Below are 15,331 nucleotides of genomic sequence, written 5' to 3'. Positions count from 1 at the left end.
ATTTGCCTTACCAGGACACTTTTCACACCTGTGTATCATGCACTGGTAGGAACTGATGTCACACACTAGCAGCTTCATTGTACCTTTGTAATCCAGACCAGAATCCTTTATAGCAGCAAACATCAGCTTAGCATTTTGATGAGTCTCGCATACACAAACATTGTGTGTGCCCCTTGCACTTATAGGCACAACCCATTTTGGCCAAAAATTGAAAAAAAGATGTATCCCAATACCAAAGTAGGCCAGGCATTATTCGGCTGTAGCCATTATTTTCATAAAACTCTGACACTAGCACCTTTATTTCTGAACTCAATTGCTTACCCTGAGCCTGCTGAAGTTGTGGGAGCACCCCTTGGGTTGCTTTTATTTTCCTAGCTTGCTTTACTTTGTATGTAGAAACATTGAATTCCTTTGTAAGTGTAGTCAATAGATCAGCTGGAAGGTGCAAGGGTAAGAATAGCTACTTTTTTTTCTGGCATGTGGATATGGCACATTTTTCTTTCAAATCATGCACAATTTTGTCCAAATCATAGCATTTCCGGCATGATTTCTGTTCCTTTGGAGCAGATAGTTCTTCCTCTTCCACCATTAGTGTGTCAGCTATTTTGTGTTTTAATTCCATTTGAGCTTCTTGTAGTTTTCTTCTACCATAGCTGGGCCTGTCTCTTTTCCAACTTTGTGTGTCTTCATGGGAGACAAACCAAGAGCAGTCAATGAAGTATTTAATTGCTCATCCACGGTTGAAGGTGGCTGATACTCTTCGTCACTGTCATGTAAATTATCAGAATATTCTTCATTTTTTAGCAGTGTAACACACCTGGAACATAACTTTTGTCCTGGTTTCATGTTAAGTCCCATGCACTGATTCACTTTCAATACTGATTTTATATCAATTTCTCTGAAGCTACGCTTCACTGTCTTCTTATGAATACAAAATGGGTCAAAACAACTTATTTGTAGGAAAGAATACTTATCCAGAAACACTTTCATATGATGATAACAAACACTAAAGTTCGTGGAACTGTACTTCTTGTTCCCACTGGGTGTATCCCGGATCTCCATAGCAACAAATCTTGGTCCGATTCATCCATATCATACAGTACAAAGTGAATGCCACATTTTGTTCCATATGTTGTTTTATGACTTTCAGATGCTTGTGCTCTACCAATACTGCAACTTGTTTGGAAAAAAAAAAGCACCACTAGTACACTCTTCTGCCTCCATACTGACTTTCCACAACAGTACTGACCAGTCTGAACTAGAATCTTAAAAACATGAGTAACCTGTAATTGTTGCTTGTTTCCTTTGTTGTTCCTGCCTAACAATGACTCATTGTGTCCCTGAAAACTACCATTGTTTAACTTTTTGTTGCCTAATGGTTCCCAACAATTGCTGCAGCTTTATCTGAAACAAGCTGTCTGCATCATCACTGTTACTTGCTAAATTGTGTTAAAAGAAATGTAACCAAATACATCTCTGTCAACTTTTTTTGTATACAAATGCCTTGCAATAACAAGTTGAAATTTTGCCACATATTATATTATGGTCTACTTATGCAGTGTTTGAAATTTGGCTTGGATACCACTTGTCCCTTTTGTGCTACCACACTTAGAAAACCCATGTATTTCAGGTAATTTTTCAAATTTTTGTATTTTCATGTGCATGTAACTCTGTTTGTGTGACTGATATGGGCAAGATGAGTTCTGTGTGTGTTTAGGCTACATTAAGCTTACCACAAAAAAATTTATACCCTTTTTGAGTGAATTATATTTGGCATAGAGGGCACCTACAATATGTACCTTTTAACGTATTACATTTTTTTAATCACATTTTGGAATTTTTTATTTTCCCTCAGAAATATGTTGTTGGTGTTTTGATTCACAGAGTGTGTTCTCTAAGTGGATGTTACTGGGTTGTAAAAATTTCACTGGACTGTGTGGAATAGTTCCAAAGTTATTAAGACCTGAAGTTGGGTCTGAAGATAGATTGCCAGATGCGGGTTGCTATTTCCGGGTCATGCCACCTTCTTTCACAAGTCACAATTCTGGAACTAATTCGTAGGGGAACTTAAAATTTTGTACATGAGTGTTCCACACTTTGTAGCATTGGTGTGCTAAATTTCAGCCAAATCTGAGACTATCAGCTGGAACATTTTCTCAAATTGGTTGAATTGACATGGCATGACCCAAGTATATTGCATTAAGTCTTATGCATGTTCTTCTACGTGCTTTTTCCCAGTGATTATCTTCTGAGAATAAAGCACTACACATTCAAAAAACCCTTTTACAATTTAGAAACTGTAGTTTATTTAACATTACTTGATAGTTGATATATGTCACTTGCTGCTACAGTGTTGCCACATTGGCCAACAGCTACTGTTCAGTTATAGGTAACACACAAGCAAGGCAAATCACTCCACAAATGCTATTAATGTATAACATGGAGCAGTGTTGGAGGGGGCCACCATGAGGTACATTAGAAATGCAAGGTGGTTTGTCGAGAGCTGATTTTAGGTAACCAATGTCTGAACAGTGGCAAGAGACATGTTTTGTAGCTCTGAATTTAAACTCGTGTCCTAAGCTAACCACAAGCTCAAGATGTGCAATGCATCCAAGAACATAATAGTAGATATTCTGTGGCAGAACTAAAATCACAATCGGTTTGTTCACAATGATTAAAGCTAACCTCTACAAGTAAACTGAGACAGGAAAAGCTCTTTTTCAACACTAAAAACATACTGTAATTTCTTGCTAACATTGATTACCTGAAACCATCCTCTCTCTGGCTACGTTAGCTGCCACATTACCAAGCGAAGAGCTGTCCTTGTTGTCACTTGGTTGCAGATTGTAGGCAACACAGGCAGATTTCAGACGAGAAAAGAATGATAGATAGAAAAATAAGAGCAAATACAAAAGTCAGTAAGAGAATCCAAATGAAGTGGCAAAAAATTAGGAATAAAAAGTTACATTTAAACCAATTAACTGAATAAAAATGACGATCAGACTCTTTTGATTAGAGTTAGAAATAATAAAAGATTTTGTGACACTTGACGAGATTCAAACCTACGACCTTCTACATGGCATGTTAGTATGCTAACCATTACATTATAGGATAACACTGACTCAGGAGGATGTTATATTTTTGAGTATGGTTACCAAGTCACTGTGATGAATTGCAGCCTTCAAAAACTCTGTTTCTCGCAATATTGTGCAAAGCATATCTAATGTAAGCTGACGTGGAATCGGTGTTTGCCAGCAATTGTCGACACAGTGCAACTGAGGCGGAACCAACTCGCATTCACTGAGGTAGATGGAAAACTGCCTTAAAAACCATCCACAGACTGGCCTGCACACCGGACCTCAACATTAATCTGCCGGGTGGATTCGTGCCGGGCACTGACATGCCTTCCCGCTCCGGAAGCAGCGCGTTAGACTGCGTGGCTAGCTGGATGAGCAACCCTCATTACTTGATTTGTTCCAGGACAGATGGAGAGACATTCGCCACTACCAAACAGCCTTTTTTTGTAGAACACAATGAAGAAAAGTTTGGTGAAATTGATTAGTAAGATCAATTTGGTTCCCTCTAATTAAAACCTCTTCTGCCAGTCAATCAGCTTCCCTTTGCACTTGTGAGCACTTAGGAGACATCCCGTTGAACATTACTCCTAACCAGTCCTTAAATGTGACCCAGGGCATTATTTTCCACAGGGACGTCCTTATTCAGTCTGATGAAGAACTTGGCACTAATCTGTCATGATACAGCTTTTGTTTTTTCTAGTGAGTCCACATAGGTCCCAAGGATAATCGCCTAGATAATGGCGCTTTCATCCTGGCCTTTGTGGGGGTATCCTTCTGGAAAAGTCGAAGTTGTGGTTTACTGTTGTGATGCAAAGTCCTATATCCCACCTACCATTTGCTGTCCCCAGTGGCTCAATTTCATTCACCCATCTTTATGATGTGAGGCGACTCCTGTTTGTGGCGACTGTGGCTGTTCTCCCCAAGTGGGGAGTCCTTGTACCCCACTGCCCAAGTGAACAGTTCCAGCCCACATTATCCTTGCTAGCCATATTGCTCTATCTATAAAAAGGACAGGAATATTCAGGACACTCCTTCTCCTCAGCCAGACAAAAAATTATCTTCTCTGTCAGCTGCCAGGGACAGGGCTATTTTTAGTAGTCCCCCTCCCTGGTGTCTCCAGGGAAAGAAGATTGTTACTTCAGGTCGGACATGGGACCCATTCTCTGTGGTTTTCAAGGCCATGTGTTCTCTTATGGATCCTGATATTGCTGTGTCTTGCTCTCTTCCTCACCACACCTCCTCTTGCCCCCCCCCCCCCCCCCAAAAGGAGAAGAAGAAGATGCACAAATCTCAAGACGAGAACCCCCTTTACATTCCAGGTGGTGTCACCCCCTTGCTTTCAATCAAGGTCCGATCATACATTTGTGGATGTCACTTAATCCTTACTGGTGACTGGCAATGACACAGCACAATGACCAATTCTGGTCCATTCAGTGTCCATCCAGCCTCTTGTACTATTCCTCTACAGTGGAATTGTAATGGCTATTATTGTCACCTTCCAGAATTGCAGCCTCTTATTTCTCTCTACACTGTAGCTTGTGTTGTATTGCAGGAATCTCATTTTGTGGATGCTCATTTGCCAACTCTTTGTGGTTTCCACATCTTGTGTTGTAACTGGGTCAGACCTTTGCTAGCCTTCAGTGGTGTCTGTACATTGGTCCGCATGGACATAGTTTCTGGGTTTTTCTTCAAACCACACTGAAGCTGCGGCCATTCAGATCCATTTAGACTCTGTGATAATGATAGGCAATCTTTATCTCCTCCCACACTCCCAAACTACTAATATGCTTTCTGCTCGTCTTGCCGTTTTTCGATAGCTCCCTCCACCCCTTCATTTGCCTTTTGCCTTGCAGATTTTGATGGCCATAACCGTTTGTGGCATGGCACTGCGACCGCTGACCAGGACAAGTTTGTTGAAGACCTGCTGGCAGAGCTTGATCTCTGCCTTCCCAAAACTGGAGCCCCCACACACTTTAGTGTGGCACAAGGCACTATCTTGGCCATTGATCTTTCCTTCTGTAGCCCTGGATTCGTCCCTCTGTCCCATGGGGAATTCAGTGATTTGTGCAACAGCAGTCATTTTCTGATTGTCTTATCTTCCTTCTGCATCGTTCACAGCGCGCCCTTCTGGGTGGGCCTTTACTAATTTTTATTGACATTCCTTTTCCTTGGCTGCCATCCCAACTGTTCCACCACAGAACTGCATTGATGAGTCTGTACAGAGTTTGACCAGTGCCATCCTTTCAGCTTCTACGATTCCCTCTTCCTTGGGTTCTCCCCAGTGGGAGACTGTCCTGTGGTGGACCTCCAAAACTGCTGTAGCTATTAAAGGCCACCGTCATGCCCAAGTGCTACAAGTGATATCCATCTCTCAACCACCTCCTGGCCTTTAAACAGCTTCACACCTGGGCCCATTTTGTTATTAAATGCTACAGATGTATTTATAGGGAATGATATGTTGCTGCCATAGGGCTGCACACTCCTGCTTCACAAGTATGGGCGAAGCAAGCGGATTTTTGGCTGCTGTCCTACAGATGTACTGAGAATTTCCTTGAATTTTGTTATCTTCACAAATGTTGTTATCTTCAGCAGCACGAACATTATCAGTGAGCATTTTCCGTGGCATTTTGCCCAGGCCCTGCTATCAGTCCACTATTTACCCACATTCTACCTTCTCAAACACCGTCAGGAACAACTCCCTTTATGTTTCATTCCTCACCAGCTGGAACCTTATAATGCCCCATTTAGTGAGTGGGAATTTGGCAGCATCCTTCCTCTCTGCCCTGACAGGGCTTCTGGAGTGGACTGGTGCACAACCAAATGCTTCAACACTTGTCAGTGGCTAGCCAACATCATATGCTTATCCTCCATGACCGTTTCTGGAGTGATGGGGAATTCCCTTCCCTATACCGAGAAAGTGTAGTTATTCCAGTTTTGAAATTGGATAAACTGCCTCCTCAGATGGACAGTTATCATCTGACCAGTTTAACCAATGTCCTCTGCAAGTTACTTGAACATTTGGTGACTTGAACATTGTATTTGATCCTTGAATCCCAGGACCAATTGGCTTTGATCTGGGATGGTTTTTGCCAAGGCCATTCTACTGCAGATAATTTAGTCCACTTGGAGTCTGCTATCTGAATGACTTTTGCCTGGCATCAACACTTTGTTGCCGTCTCCTCTGACCTGCATAAATCTTATGATACCACACAGCACCACCAGATCCTTGCCACAGTACCCGAGTGGGCATCCATGGCATGCTCGAAATTTTTATCTGGAACTTTCTTTCATGTCACACTTTTTGGGTGCCTCCCATAACACCTCTCATCTACAGGAGAATGAAGTTCTGCTGGATTCTGTTTCAAGTGTCCCTCTCTGTTTTAGTGGCTATCAATGGTCTGGCGGTGTCTGTGGGACCTGTGGTTTCCCCTTCGTTGTATACTGATGACTTTTGCACATATTTTTATTTGTCTGTGATGAGTGTTGCAAATGCAGATTGCAGGGAGCAGTACATCAAATGCAATGCAATTTTCGGCTGCCAAGACCTGCATAATACATTTCTGTCACCACTGTATAGTGCAGCCCGTCTGCATCTTCTTTCGGATATATCCAAAAGAACAGACGCTGTATCCATATAAGTATATAGTTCTGGCAACACAGGCCATGACCTTCTTCTTCTTCTATGTAGATGCACACACATACCCTGAACTCTTATGGGACTTGGTAAGAACGTCTTCCACGAGTAATGAGTGTGTTGGGGCAGGACACTACGAATGTAGTGTGTGGACATACAAGGTGAGAATGTGGTTCTTGCAGGAGGTGTGCACGAGATTGTCCCTGCAGTTGTGTTATCCTCTGTGCCCTCGGTGACTCAGATGGATAGAGCGTCTGCCATGTAAGCAGGAGATCCCGGGTCCGAGTCCCAGTCGGGGCACACATTTTCACCTGTTCCCGTTTATATATATCAACGCCCGATAGCAGATGAAGGTATTAATACAATTCTAATTTCGTCCCTCAATGTGGTGGACCCTCATTGTTTTTTGGAACTTGTCTTTGATACCTGGTTGACATGGCTTCCTCATCGTTGTCAACTAAAGCAGAGATGTTTGCTGCACCTCCATGTTCTTTGATGCCTCAGCAATACAAGTTGGAGTGAGGACTGCTCTACTCTGCTACATTTCTAGTAAGCATTGATCCAGATCCCTCTAGATTATGAGAGTCTTGCATATTGCTGGCATTACCTTTCACACTTCCAATGCTGGACACGATACACCATTTCAGGGTATGAGTATCAACTGGTGCCTTTCAGACTAGCCCCATAATCACCTCCTAGTGGAGCCAAGGGTTCCACCATTGTGGGTTCTGCGCCAACAGTTGGTTGCTTGTGCATTATGCATCTGCTGCTCCCCAGAGCACTTGAGCTACTGTTTCCACTTTCCAGATATGAAGATCATCCTCCCTCAATGGCGTAGGGGTTACAGTCACCATTTGCATCCAGTATCTTTTTTCAAAATTCCGGCTTTCCCCTCTACCACTTCTTCACCAGGCCTGCTAATGTACACCTCTGTTGTGCATCTCCATCCACAGCTCTGTCATGTCCTATCACAAGGTGTGAAAGACTCAGCCCTGCCTGAGGCCCTCTTTCACTAATTCTTCTCCATTTTTGCTGCATTTTGGGGTTCAGAAGTACTCTATACTGATGGCTCAATGGTTGCCAGTCACACTGGTTTTGCTTAAGTTCATGAAAGCTTTAATGAGCTCTGATTCTCCCCGGATGGCTGCACTGTTTTCACTGCACAGGCTGTTGCCATCTCTTATGCTCTAGAACATATCCATTCCTGCACTGGTGAGTCCATCATCATCTGTAGCGACTGTCTTGAGCAGTTTACAAGCTCTTGACCAGTATTAGCCTCACTGTCCCTTGGTCCTGAATATCCAGGATTCCCATTTTGCCCTCAAACAAAGTGGACACTCGGTGGTCTATTTACAGACCCAAGTCACATTGGGATCATGGTGAATGAACTCGCTGACAGGCTGCCAAAATTGGCTACAAGAAAGATGCCCTCTTGAAATTGATATTCTGGAAATGGGTCTTCGATCGGTATTATCCCTTGAAGTTCTAATGATCTGGGATACAGAATGGCGTATTTTGACTTCTCTGAACAAACTACAGGCTATAAAGAAGACCTCAGATTTGTTTAGGTCCTCCATGTGAGTATCTTGCAAGCACTCCATTGATCTCTGTTGGCTCTGCATTGGCCATACTTGCTTGACCTATTGCCTCCTCTGCCCCGATCACGCAGTGACTGTCTGGACTTGGTGCTCTGTTGTTGCATGTGCCCTATCCATTCTTTTGCTCTTCTCCCTCCTTCTCACATGTTCTGTTTTATGTGGTGTTCTTTCTCTATTTTCCTGTACTCCTCTCACCCTATCCATATCGCTAGACTTTTCTGTGTGGTGTTAGGTGGGGTGCGTCTGGTAAATGGCGGGCGATATGTCCCCATCACAATTTCTGCCTTTGAGGGCTTCTAACTGCTTCTTGGACAGGGCATCTCACCTGCCTTCCTTCCTTTCCCCCTTTTCTTCTCCCATGTTCCATTCTGCACTAGGCCTTTCTGTGGTGTATAGTTTTGTTGATTTGCTGTTCATGTAGGAGGGACTGACAACCTTGTAGTTTGGTCCCTTTGATCATTAAACCAACCAACCAACCAACAACTGAATGGATCCTGGAACAAAACATAAATTATTTTTAGATGGCAACACGGCTTTACGTCATAACATTTAACCGAAAGAGCTACTTTCAATGTTATTAACCATTTCTTAAATACTGTGGACAATTACATGAACATTTCAGGAATATTCTCATGTTTAGCAGAAGCATTGGTCTTTATTGAGTAAGCTGTTATCCTGAAAAGCTTGGATTTTTTATGTAGGAGACTTGGCAAATAAGTCGATAAATAATAATTAGCACATAGCTACTAGATAACAGAAGTGAATTACAATCTTGTCTTTCAGAGCAATGCGTTCTAACTGAAGGTTTTACACACAGGTCCATTTTGGATACAATTCATTTTTGGTATATGTAAGTGCCTCCCCTTTGTTTGGAATTGAGAACCAGTAGTGATTGTGGGTCACTCAAGTCTATTGATTGAAGCAAAGGTGAGGACCTTAGTGTCTTCTTCGAAAGTGTTGTCAACAAATAAATATTGTTTACCAGATCCTTATGATAGTAATTTTTTGTTTAAATTACCCACAAATGCAGATACAATCAAAGTACAACCAACAGGGAACTGACACTCTCACATTTTGTTGGATTTATATACATGTTATTGCACTGTCTCAACACAAATTCAGTAATACTGCTCACATTAACAGAAAACTATTTATGGTGGCATTTTAGTGCCATATAAGAAATGAGACTGATACTGGAAATTTTTGTATTTGTCAGAGAAGTACAACTAACAAAATTAGTCATCTCCAAAGACATCATGATAATATCAAACAACACCACCACTTTGATAGCAGCTTCAATTCAGTAAGGAAGGGAGTCCAAAATTTCAGATATGCGGAAGCCACCTCATTTCCAATTAATCATCTAAATTTTGGAGATATTAATTCTACAGTTCACCTTCTGTTACAAGCAGTCCCAGATGTTTTCCATGGGATTACGACCAGACATTTTAGTAGTTGTGTTCAGATGAGATAGGGTTCCTGAGCATTTGTCAAATCTGTAATATATGTGTGCAGTCCTTTGAGGGCTGCTGTTGTCATCTCAGAAGGCTAGTGTGTCCACATCATGGTCACCATTAATATGTGCTATGAATGGGAGTACTTGGTCACTGTTAATGTTGAAATAACACTGTAGTTCTTGTTAACAGTGGCCTGAATGAGTGTATCATGGTCATGGAATAAGAAACAGCTCCAAAGTGTCAACAAGCCACCTCCAGATTTAACTACCCCCTCTATGCACTGATAATTTTTGGTAATTACTGTCAAAAAATCACAGATGTATACTTAATTGATGTACAAGTACATATAAAAAATGTGAAACATGGTAAAAAATCTTTAGTAAGGTATTTGGTATGTATAGTTTGTGGTGTGATGTAAGGGAAGGCTTAAAGACTCTTATCTGGCCAGGCTAGATAAAACAAGGACCAGTAATAAATAAAAATACATAACATTTTCATTAAAGTATGAGAGGTAGTCATAAAATTTTAATTATCACCTCAAAAAAAATAACCTGTGACCATGAAAGTTTGTGACAGTAATGGTATTAGTCCTTCTTTTCCAGCTCACTCTTTAGTGTGACACATTCTTCTGAATGATGGATAACTTGGTGCAGACTTTGGATGGAGATGTCTTTTTTTTGGCTGTTAAGGAAATGTTCCAACTCAGAAATCACTTTGTCATTGTGGAAACTCGGTGTCCTGTGTGCCCTTTTGTTATGGATATGGAATGCTGTGACCTGTTGTACTACTTGAATTGGCTGGAGTCTTCATTTGCAAAAGCACTCATTCAATATGATGAGTTCACGCGAATGTCTACTCTCGCAACGCTTTGTTCGCTGTTGTGATCTTCAGGCTGGTTTGAAGCTGCCCTCCATGTTACTCTATCCTGTGCAAGCCTCATCATCTCTGAATAACTACTGCATCCTAAATCCTTCTAAAGCTGCTTACTGTATTCATCTCATCATCTTCATGTACGATATATTAACCCCATGTTACCTGCATACTGTTTTTTGTGGAGTTAGTACCTAGCATGTTGCGGATTTACAGTTTAAACAGAATGAGATCCGGGAGTGATCTTTGCCACAACCATGAAACTCGGTGGTGGTTTTAGTCCTTCTCTGCATATTAATCTTTCAGTTTGACACATTTTTCTCATTAATGGCTGACATGGCAGAGACATTACCTGTAGAAGTCTGCATTTCAGCTGTTCAAAAACATTCCACCTTCAAAAGATTGTAAAGCAGTATGAAATGGAATGAGCATGTAAGTATTGTAGCAGGGAATGTGAATGGCCAACTAAGGTTTATTGGGACAATTTTAGGAAAGTGCACTTCATCTGTAAAGGAGAGCACATTAATGCAACCCATTGTTGAATGCTGTTAGTGTGTTTGGGAGCTGCACCAGGTCATATTAGAGAAAGAAATAGAAGCAATTCACAGGCAGGCTGCTAGATTTGTTACCGGTAGGTTAGAACAACACACAGTTGTTATGGAGAAGCTTCGGGAACTCTAATGGGAATCCCTGGAGGTAAGGCAACTTTCTTTTCGAGGAGCACTATTTAGAAAATTTAGAGAACCAGCATTTGATGCTGACTGCAGGATGATTCTACTGCTGCCAACATACATTTAGCATAAGACCTATGAATATAAGATTGTAGAGATTAGGGCTTGCACGGAGACATATAGACAGTAGTTTCTCCATCATTGTATTTGTGAGTGGAACAGGAAAGTAAATGACTAGTAGGGTTACAGGTTGCCCTTCCCCATGTCCCATATGGTGGCTTGTGAACTATGTATGGAGATGTAAGTAACACATTGTTCGCCATGCACCATATGGTGGCTTGTGGAGTTTGTATGCAGATGTAGGTAACACATTGTTTTTATTCTGTAAATGGCAACCACACAATGATTTCTTTGTCTAAGAAAGACATTAAGACACTGGATGCAATGTTATTTTTTAGTTTATTGGGGGTGGGAGGTGAGGTAAAATTTGCTACCCTGAAGAAGCAGAATGTGTGACTATGTCTTGCACAGATTGAGCTGGAGCAAAACAAGCCTTTTCGGCAACCTCCCATGACGTAGTGTTGTGCTGTGTCAGTTTGGACCATTATGGGCACCACATCATGGCAGTCTCAAAATACATTCAGCGACCCCTTGTCCAGTGACTGTTGGGTCTTGATCCTTTTCAGCAGCGGTGACTCCACCTAGTTCTGCTGCTTGCTTTGATCCATTGTCCAGGGGTCGCAGTGGTACACCAAAGCTAAACATGTCTGGATTTGCGTGACACAACTGCAGTATTTCCACTGCTGCCTCAGTTCTGTGAGGTTTCTGAGTGGGCGGTTGTAGAAACCTTTGTCACTTTAAAAATGTAATGCAATATGTTGTAAACTGATCCGTAACAGATATGCACTTTCTCTGCTATCACCTCGATGCACCAGTCATCGATTGCCAGGGCCTGCACTTCTCTTGCCATTCCTGATTCTTAGAAATATTTTATTTTACTTCATTCATCATTATTCAGATTTATTTGATGTAGTGGTAGCATGTACACTATCTAATGACTCCGTCACATGGTGGTGCATTGTTGCCTTACACTTATACTAACTCAACATGGATTGTTGCAGTGTTGTTCCCCTACAAATGAGGAAAACAAATTATTGCACAGTACTCCACTTACTCATTGTGCTGTGCGAGTTTCATTTTCGCTCCTCTAGTAGCATGTTACAGTACTTCAATATGAGGATTTCAGTATGTACCAGGGCTTTAGACACACAGCTGCAAACAAACCAAAAATTAATTATGTTTTTTTTAAATGGTTATTAAAACTTTGACTGCCACATTGTATTCCATAGCTAGGGCTACATGTTTATCAAGGGCTGTAATTCTGAGAGATTGTTAGCTTCACTCTTCTAGTAATTAGAAGTGAAAAGCAGGCCTTCTTGTGTTATATTGTTACTTTAGCTTTAATAGAAAACTAATCAGATTTTTTAATATCTGAAAAACTGTGATTGTCTCTAACTTATAACTGGAAAAAAACTGAGTGTTTCTTTTGTGCATTTTGTGTTTAATTAATTGTAATCATTATAATAGGTGCCTCCTGGAAGCACAGGTTTTGCACAAACAATTAAGCAGTCATATTCCTGAGGAGAGTGTGGACTTAACATCTGGTGATGAGGAGGAATTCTCAGATGCCTTAACTTCGGTAAGCTGTGTTTTTTTCTCTGTCTGCTGTATAATACACCTTTCATCCTCTTTGCATAGTTATTTGGAAACATACATGTATAATATATTTTAAAATGATTTCATACCACTTTCAGCTGTCATTTTTATTTATTTGTTCTACTTCTTTATGATTTTGGTCCTAGACTATTTTCAAATATCTAAAATAGAAGCACTGATCAAACAATAGTAAATCCATCATGGAATTTAACAATGTTATAAAAGGAAAGTTGCTAATTACTATATAGCAGATATACTGAGTCGCAGATAGGCACAACAAAAAGACTGTCACAAATAAGCTTTTGGCCTGCAAGGTCTGGTCTTTGTCAAAAATAGCCCCCCCCCCCCCCCCCCCCCCACACACACACACAAAACAAGACTGCAGTCTCTGGCAGCTGAAGCCACCCTGCGCGCATCAGCAGTGCATGATGGGAGTGGCAACTGGGTGTGAGTAAGGAGGAGGTTGGGGCAGAGAGGGCGAGGGATCATAAGGCAGGGGTGGGGGACAGTGAAGTGCTGCAGGGGAGTGCCCAGGGACAAGGTGGAGAGAGGTACAGTCGGTACAGTCGGGCGGTTAGACAGAGGGCAGGGGAGAGGGTGGGGAGGGGGGGGGGAGGGTGAGGGGGGGGTAGAAAGAAGGAGAGAAGTAAAAGGACTGGGTGTGTTGGTGGAATGAGACCGATGTAGTACTGGAATGGGAGGAGGGAAGGGGCTGGATAGGTGAGGGCAATGACCAATGAAGGTTGAGGCCGGGAGGGTTATGAGAACGTAGGATGTATTGCAGGGGGATTTCCCACGTGCACAACTCAGTAAAGCTGGTGTTGGAGGAAAGGATCCGTATGGCACAGGCTGGGAAGCAGTCATTGAAATAAAAAATAAAAACTGATTCCAACCTTATAATCCTACCTGCAGACAGCGGCTCCACCACTGTTGTTTTCAACTACCAGAATTACTCTGTAGAAGGACTCTGCCAGCTGTCAGATACATACACCTACAAACGTAGCCACAGTGACACCATTCCAGAAATCCAGCGGGATCTCCAGTCACTCCTCAAATCTTTAGGCACATCTCCATGGAGAACATCTCTCTGCCCATCCCTGCTGCTCCCCACACTCCTGCCCTCTACATGTTTCCTGAAGTCCATAAAGCCAACCATCCAGGACACCCCATTGTGGCCGGTTACTGTACCCCCACCGAGAGAATCTATGCTCTCGCAAACCAACATCTTCAACCTATTATGCGGAACCTACCCTCGTATATAAAAGATACCAATCATTTCCTCCAGTGACTCTCCACAGTTCCTTTCGCATTACCAAACAGTGCCCTGCTCATCATTATTGATGCCAGCTCCCCTTACACTAACGTCCCTAAGACCCATGGCCTTTCTGTTACTGAACACTATCTTTCCCGACGCCCGATGGATTCCAAACCAACAACCTCCTTCCTAGTCACCATGACCAAGTATATCCTCACCCACAATTATTTCTCCTTTGAAGGCATTACCTACAAACAAATTTGGGGTATGGCTATGGGCACCAACATGGCACCATCCTATGTCAACCTATTCATGGGAATCCTACCTAAACATCCAGATTCCTAAACCCCTCACATGGTTCAGATTCATTGATGACATCTTTGCAATCTGGATCGAGGGTGAGGACACCCTATCCACTTTCCTCCAGAACTGCCACAGCCTCATCTTGTGGTGCAGTTCTGCTTGTTGTGTCTGTGCTTGCTTCGAAAATGGGATGAGAAGCTCCGCCTTATGCAAGACACTTTTTTGGTTTTGTTTCACCAATACATGTTTCAGCACTTTTGTACTATCTTCAGTAGGTTCAATTTTTATTTTTAACTGTAAAATTGTTGTTACATAGTAACATTTGTGTTGTTTACAACATTATGTAAAAGTTCCATTTATAGCTTAATTGGAGAAAAGTGGATCTAACATTAGTTAACATACCTTACATGGTGTTAATGTCCATTTATTTTGGTATCTATTCTGCTACACAATATACAACTTGTCATCTGCAAACAGCAAAACATAATTTATTTTCTCTTTGTCACGCATTTATGAACGGAAATGAGTCTGTATCACGTTTTTTGTGTGTAACTAACAGTTTTGAAGTTGTAGTGCGTTCTCCTGTGTTGTTGGCGAAGTAAACAGGCTTACGTCTTAACCTATGGTCGCTTGGCACTGCATTTTTTTCAATTTCTCAAAGAGTTTTCGCTGCCATTACATGTTGTTTTGGCTGTGTGGTGTTTTTTTGTTTCATAGTTTGTTTTGCTAGGTGAGGCGCGCGAGTTTTGA

The 15,331-nt window shown here is 41.8% G+C and overlaps 1 protein-coding gene across 2 annotated transcripts in view; it reads left to right on the top strand.

Moving 5' to 3' along the window:
• The window catches only part of LOC126190945 (NBAS subunit of NRZ tethering complex-like), a 410,919-nt gene that overhangs the window by 180,260 nt on the left and 215,328 nt on the right, over positions 1 to 15,331 (top strand). For both annotated transcript variants that reach the window (XM_049931590.1, XM_049931589.1), the window contains exon 26: positions 12,895 to 13,006. In XM_049931590.1, coding sequence (XP_049787547.1) covers positions 12,895 to 13,006 — 112 coding nt within the window. The remainder of the gene's footprint in view (positions 1 to 12,894; positions 13,007 to 15,331) is intronic.

The sequence above is a fragment of the Schistocerca cancellata genome, chromosome 6, assembly GCF_023864275.1.
Source record: "Schistocerca cancellata isolate TAMUIC-IGC-003103 chromosome 6, iqSchCanc2.1, whole genome shotgun sequence".
Classification (NCBI taxonomy): Eukaryota; Metazoa; Arthropoda; class Insecta; order Orthoptera; family Acrididae; genus Schistocerca; species Schistocerca cancellata.
This window is presented reverse-complemented; position numbering and strand designations above follow the sequence as displayed.